This window comes from Megalops cyprinoides, chromosome 23 (genome assembly GCF_013368585.1).
Source record: "Megalops cyprinoides isolate fMegCyp1 chromosome 23, fMegCyp1.pri, whole genome shotgun sequence".
NCBI lineage: Eukaryota > Metazoa > Chordata > Actinopteri > Elopiformes > Megalopidae > Megalops > Megalops cyprinoides.
The window spans coordinates 17,802,184-17,828,392 of record NC_050605.1 but is presented as its reverse complement, the minus strand read 5'-3'; the positions used below and the strand labels follow the sequence as shown (position 1 = coordinate 17,828,392).

General features: G+C 48.2%; 1 protein-coding gene across 13 annotated transcripts in view; it reads right to left on the bottom strand.

Moving 5' to 3' along the window:
• The window catches only part of plekha5 (pleckstrin homology domain containing, family A member 5), a 158,754-nt gene that overhangs the window by 16,588 nt on the left and 115,957 nt on the right, over positions 1–26,209 (bottom strand). For 3 of the 13 annotated variants that reach the window (XM_036517654.1, XM_036517658.1, XM_036517656.1), the window contains exons 10-19: positions 22,305–22,405; positions 20,644–20,759; positions 18,175–18,702; positions 15,151–15,628; positions 13,341–13,427; positions 10,240–10,359; positions 8,716–8,769; positions 6,711–6,791; positions 2,292–2,354; positions 981–1,061 (exon numbers count right to left, since the gene is read on the bottom strand). In XM_036517654.1, coding sequence (XP_036373547.1) covers positions 981–1,061; positions 2,292–2,354; positions 6,711–6,791; positions 8,716–8,769; positions 10,240–10,359; positions 13,341–13,427; positions 15,151–15,628; positions 18,175–18,702; positions 20,644–20,759; positions 22,305–22,405 — 1,709 coding nt within the window. The remainder of the gene's footprint in view (positions 1–980; positions 1,062–2,291; positions 2,355–6,710; positions 6,792–8,715; positions 8,770–10,239; positions 10,360–13,340; positions 13,428–15,150; positions 15,629–18,174; positions 18,703–20,643; positions 20,760–22,304; positions 22,406–26,209) is intronic. The other 10 variants (XM_036517655.1, XM_036517660.1, XM_036517657.1 and 7 more) reach the window with 6 other exon arrangements.

Genomic DNA, 26,209 nt, shown 5'->3' with positions numbered 1-26,209 from the left:
CTACACAACCACCATCAGAACCACTCTAATACAGCCGATACACATACGCTATTACAGTCACACAAACAGCACAGCCAACACCATCAGAACCACACTGACACTCAGAACCACTCCAACGCAATCAGAACCACTAAATCACAATCAGAACCACTCAAACACCATCAGAATCACTTTGCTGCACCATTATAATCAAAAAGACAGCACGGCCTCTACACCAGCACAGTCGCTGACACCACAGCATGGTCTCCCTCCTCCATTCGCTTCGAACTGCACTACTTCTCTTCAGCTAACATAAGAACTTCCAAACTGCTTCACTGCTCTACAGCTAACATCACAAAGCTGCAGGAAAAATGTGTGCTGCAGACACCATTATGTTACACCTTGGGCCACATTCCAGCTCGTCTGCTGGGTTCTGCCAGAGCTGGCCTTGGGGGGTTGTAGAGGAGCGTTACATTAATGCAGCGAGAGAGGGGAGCGCACAGATTCTGATGAGATGCAGGTGAGACGAGCTATTCTTGACTGGGGGAGACATGCAAGGTCGCGCATTCGAATCGCCCCAGAGGAGAACTTTAATAGCGCCTCCAACAAAAGTCTGTTTTATCGAAACACCGGCGCTATTAAAGTTCACTTCTGAAGCGATTTGAGCGTGCGACTTTCCCTGTCCGTTTCAGAGAACCATTATACATCACATCATCCACTGCCTGCTCTAACACTGCGAAAAGACTCAGAAAACCAGAAAACAACTACACTAATTAGACACCATGGCCCACTGGAGTGTTGTTATATTAAAATTATGATGACAAGATGAATCAGGCTATATCCCAGACATGCTTTTATTGGTGCAAATAACAGAAATGAATTAATAAGCTCCAATCACACTCTATGAAACGTCTTAAAGCGAGACATCTTTGAAGAAGGTTTCCATAAGATGTGCAGTGAATGTGCTGGGATGAGAAAGGTCTGGGGAGAGCAGCCGATACCTTCTCTCTGTGTAGCTGCTGTAGCTTGTCCTCCTGTGTCCGCACCACCTTGTCCTGTTCACACAACCTGCTCAGCTTTGCCTGGAGACAAACAGGTCAAAGGTCAGAGGTGAGAAGACTCCACATCGTCATCATGTCATAGGCTTTCAAACCTCCAGAGAGTGCACTCAACCGGGCCTCAAAACAAAACAGCCAGTCCTCTTTCTCTCTCACTCCGGCTTGGAATTCACTCCGCTCACGTTAAATAAACCTAAAAAACCAAGGCCTTTGTAGTTTATGACAGTACGTTTGAAACACACTGCATTCATTTCCCAGGGAGACAGGTTAAGATGGGGAATTCCACGTTTTTTTCCACTGGTACGTCTACAGACATAACAGTACGCGCGACACAACATAGCTCTTCCAAACTGTGAAGAGCGCCTGCTTAACTTGCACTTGAACAAGCTGGCGGAGGCAGATGGCGCACCGAAAGGGGGGTGTGGGGGATTTGTGAATGTTAAGATACACATTTGCTCAGCACATTTCAACACCGTGTGCCTTTGTGCTTGTGTAAAACTGTCTCCCATCAGCAAGCTGTGGAAATGGGGGGGGGGGGGGGGGGGGGGAGTTGGAGGGCGAAGCCGTTTCCAGCTGCAGAGAGATGACTTGCGGTGGATGCAGATGGGATTATGTGCTCCTATAAGGTAAATGATAGCCTTCAATAAGCTTACGGAGATCAATTTCCACTGCCCCGTTGAGAGCAAAATCATCAGCAGCAACTGCAGGGAAAAGGTGTGTGTGTGTGTGTGTGTGTGTACACGCGCATGGGTGTTTTCTATCATTTTCTATTGCTTTTTCAATTATTCTAGACACTCGTGCAATGCAATAAGGTGGCTGGAAACAATTAACTGAGCCTGTTTAATTCTGCCTGTTTCCATTATTTTGGTTCCAATTTTTCCAGAGGGGGAAAAAAACAGGGGTTTTTTTCTGAAGCGCATAGTAGGATTATGCTTTAAGAGTATCCTGAATATCCTCATCAGATATTTTAAACACAACCACCCGCTGTGGTCAAGCCATAAAAACACAACCACAACTTACCCAGTTTTCATGGTCAGGCTAATTACCTCTCTCCATGAGCTCAACTTCATTCTTGGAACTTGCTAACTGACATAATGATGTAAGGTATGTTTTGCCTTTGCAATATATATGCATATATATAATATCGCTCAGACAACAGGAAAGAAAGTGTCCTTTAATTTTAGGAGCAATGTTTAACCAGTATGGAGGCATGTAATTAAGGGAATAAAACCACCTCTCTCTGCTTGCACTTACGTCGATATCCAGCTCCTCTGCTCGGTACATGTAAGAGTTATCTCTGTAGTCCTCTGGGTTTACCTGCAAGAGCGAGTGCCAATTAGAATTGTAAAAAACATAACCAACACACCAGGTCAGACGGCAGAGCCAGTCTTCAACCAACACTTAGGAGACCTAATGCAGCTCTACAACAAAGCTCTACGTTCAGGGGCGTCTACCTGTTACTCAGCCTAAGCTGAATGTTTCAAAGGATCGCAGTCTTCAGTGTGCATTTATACAGAACTTGGGCACAGGATTTCTGGCAAATAACGGGGCACATGGTGTCACACAGGTGCCTTTCCCCTTTTTGACTGAGTTTGTCCCGAGGTTTTCTTCTCAGCTGACAGGGAGGGCAGGTCTAGCTGCTCTACCCATCCGGTTGTTCTTTATATTTACTACGGTTAGTATCTATACTGAGGAATTTCACGCACCGACTTCACAGCATAAGAAAACGCGGCCACAAATTGAGAAATACAGTTTCTTGCATTTACAATAAGTGCCTACTGTACTAACCCGTAAGCTAATGGGACGACATTTTCAATTTCATATTTTTCGCTGAAGGTACCCTTTAAAATGCCGGGCTTGGGGAAAACAAATTGCTCTCTTGTCTACCGTAAAAGAGGTCCAGTTTTTTTTCCCCTGTGCTGCAGCAATGTGAAGTGGCTGTAATCGATACTGACAACTAAATGAAGACACTCAGGATGTGAGCACCATATCTATCTGCCCCCGTTCTGCTACTAAAGTTCTAGCTCTGCTGCTCTACAACTAAGCACTACTGGCTGGACTGCACCTGCGACAGCCATTACCACGGCAACCAGGTGAGGGGTGGGGTGTAGGGGAGGCACAGGGAGGAAGTATTTCATATTTACATCAACGGTTATAAGAAGCCAGTTTTGACATTTCTGCAGACACCTGGGGGCCTGAGGGCAGAAGAGAGTAAATGTATTTTACTGACAAGAAAAGGAGAAGAGAGAGAGAGAGATTTTAAAGAAGTCTCCTTACTGTCACAGCCCTGTGGCTGTGCCTATGTAATTCAGCTCTGCAATGTGATTTTAAGTGCTGTATGAAGAGGGGAATAAAGGCAGAGCCTCTTGTCCTTCCTCCGCAGCGGACGTGCGGCAGACGCAGTGAGAGGCGATGTTCTCGGTTTTGCGAGGAGGCTGAAGCGCTTCCAGTTTCACCTCGCGGCAGGAAGCCGCGCAGCACCAGCCTCTTTATGAAGAGACGGGCTGGTCTTCAGTCATTATGGGAAAGGTTATCTTATGTTTTTTGGTTCTGGGCTGTAGAGCAGTGAGGGCATAGGCAGGGTCACGTACTTGATCTACATAAAGACGCCAGTCTAGATGCCCTGGCCTTTCAGGCGGTCCCTCACCTCTGAGAGAATGTCCTACTGCAGCACAGCTGAAGCCCTGCCTACACATGTTACAAACATCACAGCTTTGCCCCCTCTTAACACATTTCTCCCCATTACCCTCTTTAAATCCCTTAAAACCTTTCCCCAACCCTCTTAACTACCCATTTCACCGCCTTTCCCTCAACATCACACACAGTTCACAGTTAACAAACAACCCCTTGTTCGAACAAAGACAAATTCAATTTGACTGCATTTGACTCGAGGTTTAGTCAGTTTAGCGCATATGCATATCGGTAATCCATCATATGCATACGCACGCACCGACACATCTTCACAGTTAGAAACTCCCACAGTACAGACACGTGGACCGGCTCCACAGGCATGTCAGAGACATTCCACACTGAGCATGCAGACTGCACCCAGGTGCACAGGGGTTGGTGCGGTGAGAGAGGGCGGGGTAAAATGGCTGGCTTTCAGACACACTTCTTTGAGCTGAACAGGTGCGGATGGAGATGTGGCCGGCGCCGATGTCAGGACGGAATGAGGGCGAGCAGCAGCACTTTTACACCCGCGGTTACAAAAGTGGCAAAGAAGTGATGTCACACAGTGGCACGAGCTGGGGACTTTTATCACCTCTGCGCGCAGAGAGAGAGAGAGAGAGAGAGAGAGAGAGAGAGAGAGAGAGAGAGAGAGAGAGAGAGAGAGAGAGAGAGAGAGAGAGAGAGAGGGAGAGGGAGAGGGAGAGGGAGAGGGAGAGGGAGAGGGAGAGGGAGAGAGAGGGAGAGAGGGGGGAGAGAAGGAGAGGGACAGTGATACAGGGAGCGAGGGAGAGGGAGAGAGGGAGAGGTAGTGTGTGAGGGAGAGGGAGACAGAGGGGAGGTAGAGAGAGAGAGAAAGGGAGAAAGGAGAAGAGAGAGTGAGGGATAGTGAGACAGAGAAAGAGAGAGGGAGAGGTAGAGTGTGAGGGAGAAAGAGAGAGGAAGAGGGGGGCAGTCTGAGATAGAGTGAAAGGGAGAGAGAGAGAAAGAGAGAAAGCGAGAAGGACAGTCTGAGAGACAGAGAGAAAAGCACCACTCACAACGCTGATGGTGTCACCACTGTACTTACCTCCAGCATGGGCCATTACAGTGCATACTGCACACACGGAACACATATCCGGTGCCCAATAACAGGAGCCTGCATGAACTTCCAACTTATTTTACTCTCTTTCACAATGGTTTACTGTGAGAAGGGCAGGGTGGCCCTAAGACAGAATCCAGACTGTGAAATCACATCACAGGTTCTCTATTAAAAAGTGCTCCTCAGCAGAGAGTACATTACAATCTCTGTGCTGACAGTTAAACAGGGAAAAAAATGACTTTATTACCTCTGGTGTTTATGTCTTTTGGGCTACGAAAGACACCGGTCCATCTGCATTATTCATCTAAGAATACAGACGTCTATAAATGTCCACACAGACATCTATAAATGTCTATAAGCCTTTAAGTGCTTCTGGGACACTGTGTGGTTTCAATGACGTCTCTTTACATGTTTAAAGTAGGCTCTGTAATAACAGGACATTTCTTTGCACTGGCCATGGTAAACAACTTAAATGGGACTTAAAGCTTTTTCTACTTGCGCTGTGCACGTAGACCAACACACGATGTCAGGAGTGACAGGACCACAGCGTACCTGGTTTAATGCAAAATGCTGCAGGCAGGAGACATTGTGTTGGAGGCATTTAAAAGTTTCTGAGAGTGAGGATTAACCCAGAAAAATGGACGATGTTTTAAACCTGATTTTAAAGAGTTCATGGTGCTTCTTAACTAAATCGGTAAGTGAAACCTGCTGAAAGCACCTCAAATCCACAAAGCAGAACACTCCTTTTGAAAACGTTCCTTAATATCTGATGAGGAGGAAATGGAGGGGGGGAGAATATTGATGTAACACCAACTAGGTCTCACATTAGGTTAACACTTTAGTTTTATAGGATGATCTTTTATTTGTAGGTGTAATTAGATTTATCAGGGGTATCTTTTACTGTGGCCGCCCGGACACAAACTGTGATGTGTTTGAAATGGCCACTGCTCTTGCCATCCAACGCTGCGTCACGGCGATTACAGTCCCCCGGCAACGTCTGTCATCTCTGGAGTCGGTGTGACTAATGAGATTCCCTGACAGACCGCTGCTATATTTGGCCTTCACGCATTTAGAGGAGCAGGCGCGGAAATGAGAATGGGATACAGGACGTTTCCTGTCCGAGTGGGAGAGGGATCATTTTCATTCCCTGGTCAGTAGCAGATCAGAACCCTCTAATGCCTCTCTGAGGCAGTCTAGAGGGAGATGGGCCAGCTACAATGTGACATCCCGATCGACTGTAGGACAAAGTTCCCGTCAACCATGAGGCTTAAAGCTGCCTCCCTGTGCTTTAATTTCATCCAGCCCATTTATCCGGGCAGTTAATGTTAAGACGACAATCCTCCGATTTGAATAAAAGAGGGAAATTCCCTGGGCTCATGCTGAAGAGCAATCAATGGCAGTTAAGCGTCAACTTCCACTGTTTAAAACAGCTGTGACCAACGGCGCAATCCGGGTGGCTAGCGCGTCGGACAGACCGAACGCCAGCCAGCGCGTGGCTAAATGCAGAAAGCGTTTACGTCAAAGCACAACACCCCCCCACGTCAGAGGCACGGCGACGGCAGACGTGAAATAAAAGCAGCCCAGCACACAATACAGTAGAAATGGAAGCCATCGATAGTCATCTACAGTGAGGGTGGGTGAGCCGGACGGTGCAGCGTACATCATAAGCCATGCCCACATCGTTTCAGACTCTCTCACGAGACGGAGGGAGAGAGAGAAAAAGCAATGGATGACACAGATGTGCTCCCATACAAACAATACAAGATATATATAAGAAAATGTCATGAGGACACCGGGAAGAACTGAATGTGGCCAATAAAAAACAAACAAAAACATTTAAAAAAATGCAGGGGCTTTTTGGGTTGATGAAAAAAAGGGGGGAAAAAAAGGAGAAAGCAAAAGCCGTTTGTTTTCCAAGACCTTACTTGCTGGTATAGCTGTGGCCTTGGCGCCGAGTTCTCAATCATTGTGTGACTCATGATGATTAAAGGTTCATTTTCCTTCATCTATCGCAGATTGGGGGGGAGGAGCACACACAGCAAGCGTCAGTTTAAAGCATAGCTCCATTCCACACACACACACAGACACACACGTACACGCACACACACATACACAGACACGCACACGCACACGCACACGCACACACACACAGACACGCACACACACATACACAGACACACACACACACATACACAGACAGACAGACAGACAGACAGACAGAAAGACAGACACACACACACACACACACACACACACACACACACACACACACACACACGTACAGATCACTCCGTGACCACCAGCAAATCACACACTGCACATTATATCAGCACACCTAGAAAAATTCAGGTATCTCTCTGAACAGAGCAACGAGCTGAGCTTATGCAATAATAACAGTTGAACAGAAATATGTAAACCTTAACTCAGCCTTAGCTTAACTCAAGCAGATACCAATGACTGTTCTATCTGCCAGTGTGAGACAGCCAGAACAGTCATGTTGAGAGAAGCTGATAAATCCAATAATGAATTACTTGGAAACAGTTTTGTTCAGCAGCAAAAGATGTCACCGTAAATGCAGCACGTTATTATATGGTTCCTGGGAAACGACAGCGAATGACCTTTTCACACACAGAGGAGACTGAATAATTTAGGCATCGCGAGGAAATTTCCTCTCAATGTGAAGTCCTTCCCAAAATAAACACTACATTTAAACGTCCACAAGGATTAGACCTGCCTGGTCGAGCATGACCATCCACAGCCCTGGCCCTTGGCATGTAATCATAATTACAGCTCAGAAGAGATATGAATATCCAACCAAATTTATATCTTTGAACCTAATGCAACTAGAGCATAAATGGTGGGGATACAATATCTTTGTGGAACTGGGGCCTGTGGGAGATCACTGGGGTCTAACCGTCAAAGCAGCATATATTAAAATGACAACAGACATTCAGCCTTCAGAAAGGAGGCTTTTAGGATGGAGATTTTCCTCAGTTGCCCTCCAGTGATGGCTTTAGAACAGCACCTGCAATGGGGCGAAACTGGAAGCAGTGGATGCTGTAGGCGTCCCATCGTCTGGTACACACATTTCAGGAACTCTCTGACCACTCCTTATCCCTGTAACATGCTGCTATTCTACGCTACACCACAGAGTACGAGATACTTTCAGCGGGATAGTGAAGTGACTGCCTGCAATATTCATGTGACAATGATGGTCTGCTCTATAAAGTAGAACTCCACATTTACATTATGCTGGTAAGTTTTAATGAGGGGAAAAATAGAATACCTCAAGGATTTGTTCTTCTTTAAAAATGTATCATGTACCAGAGTCTGCTTTCTTTTCTGAAATGGGCTTTTAATAGTACTGAAACAAGAGCTACGGTGGAGTAAAAAGCATGAGGCACTGGGCCTATTAATGTGCTACTGCATCAATTACTTGTTCAAGGCATGCTTTTAAAAGTATTAGGAACCAAAAAAATGGTAAGATTGGACTATAATCCAATTTTAATACAAAAAAATGTAAGCTTTGTTAATAGAAGCCCATGCATAATTGGTAGCTGCCTTGTTATATCGCGTTTGTTAGGGTCTGTAATTGTAAGACAGGAGGTTCAGAGGCATAGAGATGCTTCATAATGAAGCACTGGGACAAAAAAGCTCACCGCTCCACCGTAAGGCCGGCTCAGAACGAGGGATCACTGCGTTCAGGACACTTTGGTGTTAGATCAGTGTGAAATGAAAGAACACGGGAAGCCAAAGAGAACCCCGCTGAGTTATTTCCCGGTTCTGCGTGGTCCGGTTCGGTCTGGGTTCTCGAGAAGTTCAGTGGAAAAATAGTGATGTTAAGAGGTTCAGACAACAACCCCCCCCCCCCAAACACACACACACCAGGCCAGACAAGCGAAAGGCAAAGAGAACACAGCTTTCCCCCACCTGGCTGTCCAAATACATGAGGTTCCTTTGGAGGTGATGGGACAGAATCTCGTTCTAGCGTCCGCAGCAGTGAGGAGGAGGAGGGGGAGGAGAGAGGAAGGAGAAAAGACAGTGAGGGAAAGGAGAGGGAGGCAGTAAAAACAGACACAAAGGAAGACGCACAGACAGTCAGAGAGCAAGAGGTGAATCAGTTTGGATGGAAGGAATGAAACTCTTTATAAAGTAATAAACTTGACTTAAACACAGGCTAAAGTCCTGGTATCCGTATCTGTCAACATAATTTATATGAACAGGCTGCGGGCAGGTTGCGGTTGTTTCCAGAACACTGTGGAGCAAACGTCATGTGTGTAACATTCAATGTGGCATGTGACATCACAGGTAACACATGTAGCATTGAATGTGTGATTTATCTCATGCAACACTCCCAAGCCTGGAGTATGAATGAATCAGGAACACCAGGACCATCAGAGGCGCCTTTGTACGCCTCACCATTCACCACAAGCACCTGACTGAAAATTCCAGGCAACACACCAAAAAAAATAATAATCTTAGAACATACAAAAAAACATACAAATTATCAAAAGGAATATGAAGCGAATCCAAAGTGAAGCATCGTTCCAAAGCGCAGCCAATGAAACGGATGCGTTTGTAAATAAGAAACGCCGGAGAGCTCACTCCTTGCTCAGAGACATGCAGAGGGTAGAGTGAAGCAGTTGTGTCGCTTGGGGATGTTTGCCCGGGCAACATCACCATTAACCCTTGAACACCAGGCCCTCGACAGCGCCCCTCTTCACCCTGAACCTCAATGTTCAGATTCAAATTCAGAGCTGGCAACAGAGCATAGAGCCCAAATTCCTGACTTCCCTCTAGACTCTGAGAAGTCCTTTGATGTCAGTTTAGAGTCATTTTAGAGGTCAAAAATGGCTCATGTGTTTGTTCCAGCTCAGGTTATTGAGAGAGTAAGATCCTTAGGCCATATTCATAAAGTTACCAGTTTTTGCCAGAGCAAAAACCAAACACCAAACTACAGAAGAACAAACTACCGAACTCTCAGCTCAATCCCAAATTCTATCAGTAAAAATATCCTGATGGAAACTACAGTATGATCTAAAATCTTCATTATAAATACACAGTACTGTTCTATTTCACAGCCGCTGGTAATTATTTTATGATTATGGCCCCATATTTGCAGTAATTCAAGGGTTAAGAGTAATTAGCTCATAATAATTAGAAAACTGCTTTTAGTACACTTGCTGCATGTATTAAAAAATAACACAAAAATGCAAAAAATACACATACGTAACAACAAAACAAAACCAACAAAAAAATGTGACAGCGGTTAACAAGGTTAAAAAGGGCTCAGTCTTCCCTCAATATGCGATGGAGAAGAGGCCCGGCCTGGTGATCACACGCCCAGCCACCCTCCCGCCCACTGCCTTCCCCAGACCACACCCCCTCCCTTTAATGATTGGCCGGGGGCTGGTGGAGATGGCACACGACACACACGTCACCTGTGGGGCTGACCTTTGGGTTGGCGGCATCGAGATTGAGCTGCATGAGCTGTGCTAAAGTGTGCTCCCGGATGCTGTTTAGCTCGGCCTGCTGCCGGCGCAGCTTGATCAGAAGCAGGGTCAGCTCCTCGGGCTGCGGGCGCAGGACGGACAGCCAGACAGGACAACAGGTTAGGCAGGCTGCACCCCTCCCCCCCCCCACCACCGCCCCTCGCTCCGCCTCTCGCCTCTGGGATCCCCCGAGGAGCAGGGTGGGGTATCTGGAATGAAACCTGAGCCTGTACTTTACTGAGCCCAGAGTAACTGGTCTTGACTGGACTGAATGGCGGGTCAGGGCTGTGCTACACTACACTGGATTGTCAGTGTGACATGAGCATATGTCCTTGATGTGAACTACGGTTGGTCTTCTCTCATTTAAAATATCTTTAACTGAAACAGATCAGTGGAAACCCCTGGGCAACCCTCAGACCTGCTTGGGAGATGCAACAGGGTGGTGCAGCTGACAGAGGCCTGAGCCCCTGACACGATGAACCTGAATCAAGGGTGTCCTCCACCACTGCATCTCTCCTACAGATTCTCAGAGATCCCCACAGCTCACACTCAATGCCTGAAGGAGATACTGACGCAAAGCCCAGCCTTCGCCGATCGTAACAATCTGTCCGAAGAGTTGTGTTATTTCGATTTAATGACAAATCCACGTCAAACCAGCAACCTGATATCGTTCTTGGCTAACTCACAAAGGAGTACAACTGATCAACGGCCAGTCTGTTGTGCTCAAATATTGGAGTTAGAAATATTTCTCTGCTGAACGGATTCACTTAATTGTTTTTTCTTCCCTGCTTGAGATGTCATGTAATTGAAGCCTTGTGTTAAAAGGTGGCACTTCAAACTGTAGCAAAAGCTTCTAATACTCCTGCTTTCTCAAACCTGCACTTGAATCATGCCTACAGGGTCAGAGAGATTGTCAGGTGGCTCTTTGGGTTCCACTCAAGTGACATTGCCTGCAATTCATCGTGGGTGTTTTGAGTACACCTGAGCAAATGGATCTTCATAGAAGTGAGCGTATGTATGTGTATGTGTGTATATTTAGGGAACGATTATGTATGTGTGTGTGTGTGTGTGTGTGTCTTCTACTGATAAAAGAAAACATTCTCCGCTTCTAAGTGCTTAATCTTAATTGGCCATCTCCTCTTTAATTAGGGTGTAAATGCACAATCTATGTGACTATTTGTTTCCTCTGCTAAGAGAGGACACTGAATCCCGCCAGGCGGTCCCTGGACTCAAATAGTCTCAATCAACTCAACTGCAGGTCAGGGCACAATCAGATTTACTGAATGAGGGCTAGCGGGGGGAAAAACCTCATTGTTAACTGAACACGTCATTCATTTAACCACACATGTACATTCCCATGTACTGTATGTTACAGGCGTTATGTATGGTGCATTACATTACGTTATTTAGCTAACGCTCTTGCCCTTACCCAGAGCTATGGTACATTTACATTTACATTTATTTATTTAGCAGATGCTTTTATCCAAAGCGACTTACAAAAGTGTATACAGCAAGTACATGGTACACAGTTGGACGCACAGATATTTGCAGATGTTTCTTGCTGCGCAGATGTGCAGTGAAAGACCGACGCTGAGACTTGCAAATGGAAACGGAGATGCTCCCAGGGATCAGGAGCATTAGCGATAAAAGCGTGGCCATATGTCGCGCTAATGTCTCCACCTCGCAGCCAAAGCCCTCCGCAGCCATGGGGGATGAGCGCATCTCCGTCGCCTCAGAAACGCGCGAGTGCGCGTCACGGAGCGTGGCTGTCAGCGTGAGCGCGTCGTGTGAGCGCGTTTCCACGCTATCCCTACAGCGGCTGTGGAAGGCACATGTGAAGTGGTGCTACCCTGTAAAACCAGCCAGGTGTTCTGTTACTAGGGAGTCCTGCAGCCAGGTGTTCCGTTACTAGGGAGTCCTGCTTACCAGACCTGCAATTCTTGGCTTTGATAGAGATAATGACTTAACTGGTGCAGCTAATGACTCAATTATTGGTACTGATAATATGAGAGGGGTGGTCTAATGTGGCCCTTATGAAACTACGCTGTCTTCAGCCATAATTGGCTATGGAAGCCCCTTGAAAAGAACAGACCATCCGTGCATGGCTACATCTATGGCATCAGAGTACCACATCATGGCTAAACTGGCACTCACAGCTGCCAAAGCAGGTGAACCATGCAAATAAGTGAAGCTCACTGCCTCAGCTGTCGGATTCAAATACTCAAAAGGGGGCTTCTTGGCGGTCATCAATTGGCTACAAAAATGTATCCGTGTGGCAAATATTTTCATTTAACAGTCTCATTTACAAAAACATGCCACATTTCAATGAAGTAACAAATAAATGTAGAATATGTAAAATTACTAACACAGAGAATTTACCTTCATCTGTTATGCAACAAAATAAGTTACAACATAACTACTTGACATTTTGTTGAGGAAATCCATACTTATAACTGGCACATCTTTTACAATTCATATAAACTTTTTAACTCCGATGATGTTCACTGAAGTCAGAAGTTTAAGGATGGCAAAAACAATGACAACATAAAAGGTGACATTTTCCACACGCACACTGCTCCATTTTTCCTTCTAATGTGCTTTCCAGGAAGTGTTTCTTCACCCAAATTATTTCAAAAACACACAGCCTTTGAGAGCACGAGAGAAGGACATTTTTAAGCTGATTATGAGAAGTGTAAGAATAAAGCTCCTTCAGTAAACACATTTTTATTCCTTTTGCATGAAAACCTCTCCCTGCAGGATCCCTGTAAGTCCTCTCTGAATCTGCTTGTAATGAATCCCAACAACAATTCTGTCTTGGTACACAGACAGAGAGAAAAAAAGAGAGAGGGAGAGAGAGGAGGCGCAGAGGGGGAAGGCAGTGATTATGAAATCTGCTTTTTCCTTGTAGGAACCTCTTGGAAAACCGCACAGAAAACTCTGGGTTTAACTGAACCCTGAAATGACAGGGTTGGTATATAATAGATGTGTGTTTGACTCTCTTCTCCAAGGACACAGAACTGCAGGAGAGGAGACGCGGGGGTGGGGTGAGGAGGCGGTACTTACCGTCTTGCCCTGTAGGGACTGTGGAGTGATGGTCTGCACTGGGATCCCTGCCGGCATGGACCGTCGGTCAGGCGGGTAACCATACTGCTGGGGAGAAAGGCGGGGGGGGGGGGGGGGGGGGGAGAGTATGGTCATGATTACAGTCACACAGAGGTCCTGGGTGGAACAGTCTCCATTCGCCTGGATCAATTAAGACAACCGGTTCACTGCACCAACTAATTTAGGGTTTGGATGACAGAAAAAAAAGAGAGGCACTCCTTAAACAATTTTCAACATCACTATTCAGGAGAGAACACCACTCACCAGACAGACAATTACAAATTACTACGCCGCCTCAGGGATGGAGAAGTGTGTGTGTGCACGTGTGTGGATAGCTGGTAAATCCAACAACCCCAAAAATCCAAGAATCCTCCAAAAAATGTAAAAAAAAAAGAAGTATGTTCAAAGAACCAGAAGCGATTGCTAGATGCCTGAAAGCTCTCACTGAAAAAATGAATCATGCTGTGTTAATCTGAACAGACTTTAAACTGTGTTAAACAGAACAGACTGAAGGCAGTATTGTGATGGTCCAAACAAGGGGCGCGCACCTAAAGAGGGATGGCCCCTGGCCAAGGAGACACAGTGACTGGCCTGTGCAGCCGTGATGCACATGACCTTGTGTAATCCGGGCAGCCCGATTGGTAAATTAGAATGTCACTCAGTGGGAGACCTGGGCGAGTTAATGCTGATCTGATTAAGAGAAACTGCTTCGGGTTCTAGGACTGCTTCCAAGATACCACTGCATGTAAAGCACTTGTGCCCGTTTCTGCAGCAAGGAAATATTTTCAACCTGTGCCAAAGTGAGCATCATCGTCAAACAGTGTTTTGTTCCAAGAACCAGTGCAAAGAGTGTAAAAAAGAGAGAAAAATAAATTGCTCTGGAATGGGAACCAGAGTGAGGGTCAATCACAGAACCCTAAAACATCACTGGATCATAAACTGCTCATCATAAATTCAGTGACAAGTAAAATCAAGCTCCATCACTGAAGGAACCAAGGCATCCTTGCGGATAAGAAGCCAACTTTTAAAAACAGAGGCTGCCTATAAATACCTGTTTGACTTGAGTTACACTCTCTTGAAGGCCATATGAGCTGCTATGTGTAGGTGGTACACATGTTTTCCAGCACCATATTTTAACTTCTGCCAACAGAGTGTGCCCATGTAATGAAGGCCTGCTAAAATAGGACTCCCAACCCACAAGACAGCCTTGGTTCTTAGGAACAAAGCAAGAAACTTTCATCCTTTTTTTCAGTTTTTTGCTTTGTATCCTGTATTGGTGAGGTTGGGAGCTTATAGCCCAGTAGCAGTGAATGCCACATAAAGCATCAATACATCTGTAGGGGACGGCAAACATTTACATGTAAGAGGAACTCATACAACTGCTGGCTGCACAGTGCTGAATGTGTTAGCTAGTGGTACTTGATGTGGTAGTCTTGTGGTAGTCTAGACTTGGCCAACTTGGCCCAATGACGATCGGGACCATATTTTACACGTTTTCACCCCTAAAGGCTTAACAAGTAAGCAAGCACCTGAAGAATGACTTAAAGGGATAATCTGCATCTTTATCACCTGGGATCTGGGATTTCAGTGGGGCCATTTCAAGCTACTTCAGAACACTGAGTTTATCACATTAAATCTGTGCCTTAATCGATAAGCAAGTCTGTTTTTCAGTTTATAATAACCTCACACAGTGGCTTGGGCCCCAAAAAGGCAAAAAGGACTGCGTCCTTAATCGGGTCACGGTTGCGGGCTCGATCCCGGCCAATCCTACCTTGGCGAGGTGCGCCCTGTGACGGCGGTCCATGGTGACGTCGCCCCGGAAGACGGGCGAGGACACCTCTGAGCGGGAGCCCATGTTGTAGGAGCGGAGCGGGGAGTAGCCCTGGTAGTGCGCCAGGGAGCCGTGGGAGGGCGAGGGGGGGATGGAGTGGGCCACATGGTCCGACAGGTTGATCATGGTCTTGGGGCTGGGGAGGGTGCCGTAGGCGGCGGGGGGGCCCTGCTTGGTGTAGGCCTGCCTCTGCTGCCACTCGTACAGCTGCCACATGGTGTCGTCCCGCATGGAGCGCCGCTTGTCGGCCGGCGAGGGCCCCAGCGCCCGGTCGTACAGCGAGGGCGAGATGCTGCAGATGCTGTCCGGCCGCATCATGCTGTTCCGGGGCAGGGTGCGGTACCCCTCGGGGTAGTGGGGCACCACCTGCGTCCGGTGGCTCGGCATGTTGCGGGGCAGGGTCTGGTACGAGGTGATGCTGAAAGAGCGCAAAAGGAAAGAACAAGTCAATGAAAGGCCCTGACTGAAGCGTTTACACTTCCCTCTAATTTGCCAATTTAAGCCAGACCACATCTAATTATGCACATATTCAATAATTCAATTATGGAAATACATTCCAGCTTTAACGGCTGTGATGATTTGTTTTTTTTTTTGAAAATAAAACAGACTGCTCCCTTCGTAGACAGTGGGCTGACACCATTTTCCTGGAGCGCGGGCCCTGGAAAGACCCGCCGCCGCTGCAGAGCACAGACTATTTTTGGAATGACCTTGTTGCATTCTGTGGCAGCGAGAGTGATTAGGAGGTGCTAATTTGAATAATTTGTCGCCTGCCAGCACCCACACGGATGAACTAGAAACGAACGCGTCGCGCACGCACCTCCCCTTCTAGGCTCACACGCGGGATTGTGGGAAGACGGAGAAACACCCCAGGGACAAAGTGGATTACTCCAGCGCTGAACCCACAACCTGCTGTGCGGCACGAACGGGACAAGACGGCTCAATCAAGGAGCTCAAGCAACACTCAGTGACAGGAACAGAGAGTCAAATGACTCTTTAACGGTGCCCAGTCCAGCCATTGCGGTACCGCAACGAAGAAACACAGGCGAAGGGGTGAGAATATCTAACAGGATGTTTCAGACTGGCGTCAGACTGCTTCAGTTCAAGCTCTTCAGTAGAAGATTCTGGAACATGAAACAAGCCACTGTCTCGATGAACATGCAGGCCTCTTAGAGAAACCGAGCCAGCGGATTGCCGACGGACTGAGAAGATCAGCTTCATTTCAAGATGTGCCAGCTATCCTCAGGGGGTATTACGGACAATTATACTCAATACAGGTAGCAATAAAAACAGAATCACGCTACAGGAGGTTATCAAGTCTCTCCACCGAGGGATGTATAAAATGGACCAACTTTGGACATCCTGGACGAGCCCCCTCGGTCCCACAGCAATAAGCAGGCGGCAGGCCTGTCCGTTCAACTTCTGTGAGCGGTACGGTATTGCATTCATAAATAGAAATGTCACATCCATCACAAGACCACATACACAGCATTTGGTTTACGGGCCCTTTTACGGGGACATTTTTTTAACGCTGTGGTTATCAGATGCAAAGTGACATACTCGCTCAAACCACCCCCCCCCACCCCCACAACAGCTCCCTAAAAATGTCTTTTCAGAGAGAGTCTTATCTCTCTCCAGAGTCATTTTCAATTTGCTGTATCAGGACCAAATTACAAGGGGGGAGAGGGTGCAGCCACAATGTTCGGGCACGGTAATGACGCGCAGGGCACGCTGGAGTAAGACTGGAAACGATTCGGCAGAGGAGAAAAACAAGAGAAATAAGAGAGCAAGGCATGGCAGCTTTATTGCCCTCAATAAACCTGGCCTTAATGGATACGGTCGGAAATAAAGGGCCGATTTGGGTTATGGGAGAACACAATCCCATCTTGTCCCATCTAGACCTAATAACCCCGGGGTAGGCTACCTACACGTCCGCCCCCCCCCCTCACCCCCCCCCCCCTCCAGAGACGGAAAACAGAGCACTCACACCTTTAATTCCAAGACATTGTAACTCCATTAAAAAAGAGGTCAAAGTGAACTTCAGATACTTCCTATTCTTCCTCTAATTCTGTTGTTTATATGAACTTTTGGTGAACTGCAGCCAGTATGTTTAATGACTACGTTTTTTTTTTTTCTATGGTACATCTTGGGATGCAGCATCTCGTGCAAGGCCCTTTTGGTAAGCAGATGAAAGTTCTGAGTAGCCAACTGAACGTTATGAACTGAATTTTCTGTTCAAAAAAAGAGAACAGCACACACGTTTATGTTTTAAAACCATTTGCCAGTTCAAAAGGACCAAAACCGATAGACAGAACAGTTTAATGTCTTAGGAAAGCAGTCTTTGCAAGAAAAGGGAGGAGAAAGTTTAGACTTTCATGAAGTGCACTGGTGAATTGTGTCACTGGGAAAAGGAGGGGGGTTTCATTAGATATCAAGCATGAATCAGTATTTGATGAGTGTCAACACACATGATTTTGAGTTTTCTCTCTTCCCCTCTCTGTGCTGTCAACATCATGTCCAGTGCAATGTGCTCTCTACATTACAGACAGTGATCTGTTATTCATTTCATCTGCGCCAAGAGAAAGTAAAAGAGAAAAAGAAGGCCAGAATCTGCTGCTCCAAAGCAAGCCCAGAAATGACAGTGTGGCTCTTGACAGACATGTATGACTTTGACATTACGAGCTCTCAGCTCAATCTGGCTGTGTGCGGGGCCGAGCACACGACCCCTGAAGGGGGAATAAACAGTTCTGTGTTTCCGCAGGAACCGTCACAGAGGCGCAGTTGCTTTTTATAGTTTTTGAAGTTGATGCTGTCGGAGGATCCCTGCCCACGTGTTCCCTGCAGGCCCACGCGGATGTTCTGGACTCGTGTGCGTTTTCGCGGTAAGGGCTTGAGCGATGTCACGTGAAGCCGAAGCACACGCCCGAACAGCAGCCCGCACGCCCCCCTGCCCCCCTCACCCCTCACCTCCTGGTCTCGTCCTCCTGGCCCCGCCCCCTCTGGGTCCGGACCCACTGCTCCAGCTGCTGCATGGAGTTGGTCCTCTGCAGGGTCCTCTCGGGCTCCTGGGGCAGGGCCTGGGCCTGGGAGGGGGCCCGGGGGGGCAGGGCGTTGCCCATCTCCCCAGGGCTGCGGTCCCCGGCGCGCTCCCCGGACCCGTTCACCTGCGGGGCCTTGTACTGGGCGGGCGGCGCGGCGCCGGTGCCACTGGCCTGCCGGGAGGAGGTGACGGCGGCCGCGATGGCCGCCGCCTGAGCCGGCTGCAGCTTGATGCTGTTGATCTTGGTGAGCGGCCGCTCCACGCCGTCCTTCTGGAAGCCATACTTCTCGGCGTCCTTCTGCTTCTTCTCCTCGGCGTGCGGCAGCGCCGGCGGCGGCCCCGCCTCTCTGTTGCGCTCGTTGTTCTGGGCCTCGGGCCGGGTCAGCACCCGGTGGTTCAGCATGTTGTTCACCTCCTGCGGGCCCCGCTGCTCCACCTTCAGCCTCTCCAGCCTGCTGGGAGACAGAGAGAGTCGGAGCTCATCTTTTAATCAGGAGGCTGCAGGGACAAATCCCAGGTATGACTGCTACATCACTGCTGCTGAACACCTGGAACAAGGCCCCTCTCCCACAGTTCTACAGTAACATTCCCTACTGTATAAATGGATAATATGCGCAAAACCAGCAGTGCAAACCGACCTTGATATTGCATCTGCCAAGCAAATGCACAAGACCAGTGCACGCCAGGCCAATTCCACGCACTGAGATTTCTGCAATCCACACGCAAGATTACTGCGGCTAATGAGGCCGTCAAAGCAGCGGCCCAGAAACGGAATACGCCTGTAAAGGCTGAGCCCGGCGACCACATAAGAAAGCGGTTATGTAAGGAATCGGGGAAACTAATCAGTGTCCCCTTACATGGAAGCAGCGGGCCCCTCCACTCAGATGGCTAAAACTGGAACGGTTAAGATTTCCACGATCGCAAGAGACCCTCACTTGTCTGTTTGTGACGGTTTTTTCGGCACGAGAGACAAAGCGACAGAAAATCTAATGTAATGTGATTAGCTCCTAAAAGGGGGGTGTCTGCCACCCCCCCCCCTCCCCCGCCCCCCACCATTCCTGGCTTGCATGCCTTGGAGGGACTAGAAAGTGGAAATTAGAGATTTCCAATAAAACACTGTCTGCAGACGGAGTAGCAGACATCTCCCAATGGACAGACCTCTTTTTTGGGAGCGTGCTCTCTTTCCAGGCCTGTTAAAAGTGGCCTTTATGGGTCTGAAATGGAGCGGAGTCGCAGGGAGCGCTCTTGGGGTCTGCCCCGTATTGTCTGGCTCGCATGAAGAGGGTGTGCAGACTGCCAGCGGACCCCGTTCCTGGCGCTGGGGACAGCCTCCCCTTGAGGCTCTCCAATGAGAGGCGGCTGAGAGGAAGGCTTCCAGGTTTCCATGCACAGCCTGTTAAACACGGCGGGTTTGCCTGATGTACATTACAGCCTTCTGCTGCTCCTCTGCAGCAATAAAAAAAAGAGCATATAACCCTCATAAAACCACATGCGCATTACCTCATGCGTGTTTTTTAAGGTGGTTACGCAAGCGGGCAATTTGAATATTTTTAGCCGCAGGTGATTTTCTTGCGGTATTCCGAGCGTCAACCGTGTTTTCCATCGGGTTTTAAAGTAAAAATGAAATAAATTAAATATATACATTAGGATTCCGCCCGTGCGCGCCACTGAGAGGATCCAGCCGGAGAGAAGCCGTTGCTGTTCGTTAGTCACCACGCTGCTTGCTGTAATTAAAAGGCACTTTAGCGACTGGTTTATCAGCAGCTTTCCCTCGTCAGCGCGAACACGGCGCTAACGCAGCACTCCGCAGCTGACAGCAGCCCTCCAGAGAGACGCGCTTCTCCGGTAAGTGTGCTGTTGACACACCTGCGCTGCGGTCTCAGCAAACACGGTGGCGGGTGAGCTTCACAATTATTCTGGTTGACAATCGCCCTGGTTACGTAAGTCTGATGGGCGCGCACTTCTGGAGCACTCCAGAGGAGAGGATTAAAAACGCGCCCCAAGTCGAAAGGGGCCAGCGAGCCGGAGTGTGCAGTCCAAAAAAAGCTGAGAGCGTGTTGTTGTTTTGAGTATGGAGTGCGGCGTCGAGAGGTTCGCATAAGATCTATCAAAACGATGTTTGTTTCCACTGTGCCAACAACTTATGCAACAATTATGAGAGAGAGTGAGAGTGAGAAAAAGGGAGGGAGAGAGAGAGAGAGAGAGAGAAACAGAGAGAGAGAGACAGAGAGGCAGAGAGAGAGAGATGGGGGGAGAGAAAGAGAAAGAGAGACAGAGAGGGAGGGAGGGAGGGAGGGAGGGAAAGAAAGAGAATGTGTGTTAAAAAAAAAAAAAAGGTGGAGCAGAGAGAAAGTCTATGTGGAAGGTACCCAGCCCCATATTGGTTGCAGACGCACCTCTTCACTGGTTCTGTGTGCACCAGCGCCGCGTCTGTCATCACCTTCATCCAGGACTCCATCTCTTTGGCCGTGTCTGTGCAGAAGTAGTACGTCCTCATGTTGGGATGCGTGGCCTGGGGAAACAGGACAGGAGCACAGCTGTGGAGCGCTCTACCTGCAACAGAGAGACAGAGCGGGAGATGGATGAGGAGAGACGCAGAGGAAGCCGGTTCGACAAATTGGTGCAGTATGTGTTTTCCGATTGGGTCTGGAGGATGCGGCAAAGCACAGCGCTCCGACGTGTGACGTGCCAGTCAGGATTGCTGAGAGTGACAGAGATTAACTGGGTGCCAGTTATATGCACGTGTCAGAGCTTTCCTGGTTGTGTCCATAGGGAGCTCAGCACATGTGCTTCAAGTGGCACTGCTGTAATGGAATTATATCAACTGCACGCAAAACCTTTTCTGCACATTTCTAAAACAGCGGGCGTTAAAAATAAACATGACTTGTGCTGGCTCAGGAACTGGGCTTGGGTTCAGGAAGGCTGTGGGTTTGGTTCCCAGGTGGCGACCCATGCGGAGGTTTGTTACACTGAAATATCAATCCATAACATACTTGAAAACATCCACACACACACTAATCTCAAATTACAGCTCAGCTTCTTACAGCAAGACAGACAGAAAGTGTGTGCGAGCGAGTGTGTGCGTGTGGGTGTGAGTCAGAGAGAATGTGTGTGAATGTGTTTGTGTGCATCATGGCGTTACACAAGAATGCCGAAGCAAACAAAGGACAATGCCCCATAATGCAGCCGCACTTACCATACTGTGGCCAAAGTCCCAGTAAACATGTTGACTGTTCCCCCGCGCTCCGCCTCGCCGCAGGACAAGCCGGGACATTGTGAGCGCGAGGGGGAGAGAGAAAGCAGGGACACCGAGTGAGTTCATGAAGCATCCAGTTCATCGCAGTCTGGGAAACAAACGCGAAACAGGCCTCTCTGTCTGTCGAGTTCCCCTCAGCCCCCATGGGAACACAAACGGGGGCACGAGAGGCACGCTAGTCACGACACCGCTCCCATCACAGGAAGGCAGCGCTGCGAGGCTAACAGACAGCGCGATGTTTGCGCGGGACTCATAATATGAACCGTCTCTAGCAGTCGAATCATTTCTAGCATGTGGACTATTTCGCCATCATTATGACTGCGAACCGTAAGAGCGGCTCAGACCCCGCTCCTCCCCGGGAGACGCAACCCGAGCTAGCGCTGCGGTTGCAGTGACCTTCCACAGACTCCCGGGCGTCTCCGCATCGCTCGGCTTTGGCAGGGAGAGGAGTGCGGCAGAGCCGGACCCTCTTTTCGGGGTTTTGCACACGGCACTTCGTGGAGACGGCGGAGGGGCAACAGTGTAAGCACAACTGCCTGCGGACTCCTGGTGGTGTATGAGCAGGGGCTGTGCTGTTTAAGCAGTGCCTGTTAAAGCACCGGGCATCAGCAGGTGACGCCTTTGGAGACAAACAGGAGGGGAAAGCTCCCCCCCAGGAGGGAAAAGCAACCTCATTTCAGCACCTCGTGCGCCACTAACAGGCGCCGTGTGCCTTCGCTCACCTTTAGCGATGCATCGTGACCATATTCAACGGCTGGAAACTGCGCAAATTCAAACAGCAGTTAAAAAAAAAGAACTGACCTTGAAGGCATATTTCCTGTTGATGTGGTCATCCACAGAAAGCATGGATATATGAAAGCTTGGCAGGAGGATGCTTCCAAGGATCCCTTCTTCTTTTTCATCTGAGGGAAAAAAAAAGGGGGGGGGGGGGGCATTTGCGTTTTAATACGGCATAGCGCTGCCTACGCCGAGCGGAACCTTGTTTGCCTTTGTCTGGGTCCGAGATGTGATGTTGATGTAGAACTCCCCGTCTCCCTCTCCTCCCGTGGCGATTTATGCAGTTTCAGACGGCATTTATCAGAGCGTAGCAGAGGGGTTTGTGACAGGCGAGACGCTCGCTCCCCTCCTGCTAAAACCGTATTCTGCTGCCTCCCTCACGCTGGGCTCTGCACAGCAGCCAGACAGAGGCCTCGCCAGGCTAAGCCAAACACATTACCGTGATCCTTTTGGTGTGAGACACACAGAGAAAAGGTAACACAGAGACTGCGAGTTACTAGTGTCATGCTGCAGTACTGCTGGTACACATGAGGAAGTGAAAAATGCCAAAACATACGGAAGAGAAACAAAAAAAGGACGTTTAGTGACTATAATTTCATCTGGGGATAAGGGCAGCCATGTGGCCTGGTGATAAGGGGGCAGTACTTGCTACCAGAGGGTTGCTCTAGGTTCAAATCCCCAAGCGGGGCACTGCAGTCTTACCCTTGAGCACATAAGTTATCTAGAATTGCTTCAGTGAATATCCCGTTGCATAGACTGACACTATGCAATAAATTTCAGTTATGGAAGCCACACTGACTGAGGGATTTTTCCAAGCAAATAAACTACATGACAGATTCATGCCGGTGTGTAAAAGTGTTTAATGCGCTGCAGACCCAAAAGCATCACCACCATTGCCTCTGTGGTGCCAAGACACACCCGTTCCGCAGGGAGTTCCACACATCGTCCATCTGAACGGTTTAATTATCCGATTATCAGCTATCGCTATCACCTGTCCACAGACTCATCTGCATTAATGTGGCAAGTATATCTTATCCGAATCATAAATCACTTCAAAAAACCGAATTAAATTTCCAACGAGTGCAAATGAGTGAGTGATTACATCAGCCTGAACAACTGGGTGTGAATGTTAAAATTAAATCCAAAGGAGACTTGCAGGGCTGTGGGGAATCTCTCACTCCGCTCCTGACATGAACCGGAAACCGAAAAGAGCAAATCCCAGACAGCGGGATTAGATAAGAGAAATGAGCAATGTGATCCCTCTGCTGTCATTAAGAAAAGCAGTCACCTTCATGCCTAATGGAAGGATAAGGCACAGCGAAAACATGGGCTAAAAACTCTGTAATATCACTTAATATACATCCATAAAAGACATCTCCCACTAATGGAGGGGAATGGAGGATTCTGATTTTATTCCCCGCCCAGCAACAGCATGCCGGATCGAAATGGACAGACTTCGCTGCTGTGTTCAGCGGGGCATCTCAGACTTGTTCAAAGATTTACACAGGGAATATTTTCATCTGCAGATTTCATACAAGCCATCTGTATCTTTCTGGTTCACACAATCCAAAAACAAACACCCCACAAACACCCCACAAACACACACACACACACACACACACACACACACACACACACACACACACACACACACACACCGAGCGCCAGTGTGTGCTTTCTTGGGTAACCGCTGGCAACTCTCCCACTTACAGCGCGGAGGGCCGCTTTTGCGATGCTGAATAATTGATTGCACCATGAGACCACGATGCCACCGGAATATAAACAAACAAACGAATGAAAATTAGGACACGGTGTCTAATGATCTCACCCCGGGACCGGGGGGGTTTAAATGCCACGGCCTCCTGAGGGAACACTTCGCTCCTTACACTTCCTCCGCCGGGTTCCCAGACTGCAGCGGCACTCAAGGCTCTGTATCACGCCCCCTGGATGTGACCGCTGGATGTGACTGCTCGCGGGCCTCCGGGGCCAGGGAAACGCAGTTACGCCCACCGGGGCTGATCTGCCTCCCAGGGTAAACCACGATTTATTCATCGCCGGTGTCGGCGGGTATCTCAGCACCAGCCTCTGCGGCGAAGAGTCGGGCTCAGGTGATAAAAACGACAGCGGTGAAAATAAACCCCGCATGCGGAAGAGGGGCACGGAGTTTGTGACCCGGGCGCCGAAGCGTGAGACAAATTGGTCAGATCCCCCCCGTCTGGCCACGCTCCTCTTTTGTTCTGCCACCTTGTTGTTCTGTCAGACTCGGAGAAAAGGCGACAAAAGCAGACCGCCCTCTAATAACGCAGACTTTTCATCCTTATCGGGGCTCGGCGAGACCGACTCGGCGCAGATAAGAGCTATCAGCCTGGGCAGACGCTCGGCCCAAATTAAGGCTTAGCGCCTTTCTTACCCAGGTCATTTACAACCTGTTACGCTTTTAGCTCACAAACCGTCAGGGCTCTAAACAGCTTTATCAATATTTAACATGGCTGGCCGACAGAGCTTGAAGGAGAAAAGGAGGGAGAGAAGGAGAGAAGGCGAATGACAGTTACTCTGGCAGAGGGAGAGGAGGGATAGTTGGTCTTACATGTCCATGCAACATACTGGCGACACTCTATAACACTGCCACGGTAAGAAAGTCAGGATGAATCCTGGTTTGATTTAGAGAGAGAAATAGAGAGAGAGGGAGTGAGAAAGAAGGGAGAAAAAGAGAGAGGGAACAAAAGGAAACAGACCAAGAGAGAGCGAATAGATGGGAGAAGGGGAAAAAAACAAAGGAGGAAGAGATACAGGGAAGATTGGATGGGATGGAGGAGAGAGGAGAGAGAGGAAAGTTAGAGTAAATGGAGAGGGAAAAAGAGAGAGAGAGAGAGAGAGAGAGAGAGAGAGCGAGGGAGGGAGACAGAGACAGAGCTCAGTCAGGCCCAGAGCACGTCTCTCCCGTTCTTTCAGAACACTCCTCTCAGCCTGCCAATAAACGCACTATTCCCACCTGGGGCCTGCCATGTCTGATTCTCGTCTGATTGCACTGTGGGCCTGATGTAATTGTGCAATTTATGGAAAAAAAATCCAAACCTGACAAGATGCAGGCTGTCAGTGGGTGGGGACTGTGAATCACATGACTAAATGGTACCGGCAGGTCACTAGGGGGTCAACAGCCTCAAATCCAAAAAGTGTTTTCACTGGGTTTGAGATGAGTTGTAATACAGAGGATGAGGAAAGCTCATATCCTCTTCACATAACTGCAGGCATGACTTCAGGGAAACCTCAGGGCGATGATGAAGCTGTAACCAGATGTGATCAGAAAACCAAGCTCGTATTAGGAAGAGTGCAGGCTGAAACCTCAGGTGGGGTGCTGTCGACGTACCCTGAGCATTTGCTTAACCTGAAGTGCTTCAGTATTCAGCCATGTGAACGGACAGCAGGTCAGACTGTGAGCTGTGTGAACTTGCCTCCAATAAAGCCGTCCGACAAGCTAATAAATAATGTAATGAAATTTGTACTGGCAATATTAGCAAGACCAAAACTTCTGTCAGACTTCTGCTTCTACCACAGAAGAGACATGGGACGTGGCTGAAATCAACAAATTTGGGGGAAAAATAAAAAAGAGAGACCTGACCTGTGACACAAAGCCAGCAAAAAGATCTGATCCTTCAAGAGACTATGCCAACAGGATAGCCATAACAAAAACGTGTAATATATTACTATTTTTATTGACACTTATGTATAAACAATATGTTAATCTCATTTCTCCTGAGCTTACTCCTATCAGCAGATAATGAATCTGTAAACACGATAATCTGATTAGAAAACAGACAACACATGGATGTGTGCACCACTGGCTGGCCATCAGTTCATGCCATCATCCATCATACCGTTTAAGTGTGAAATCAAATTTAGAGCACAGCATTATCTTTTTTGTAATTTAA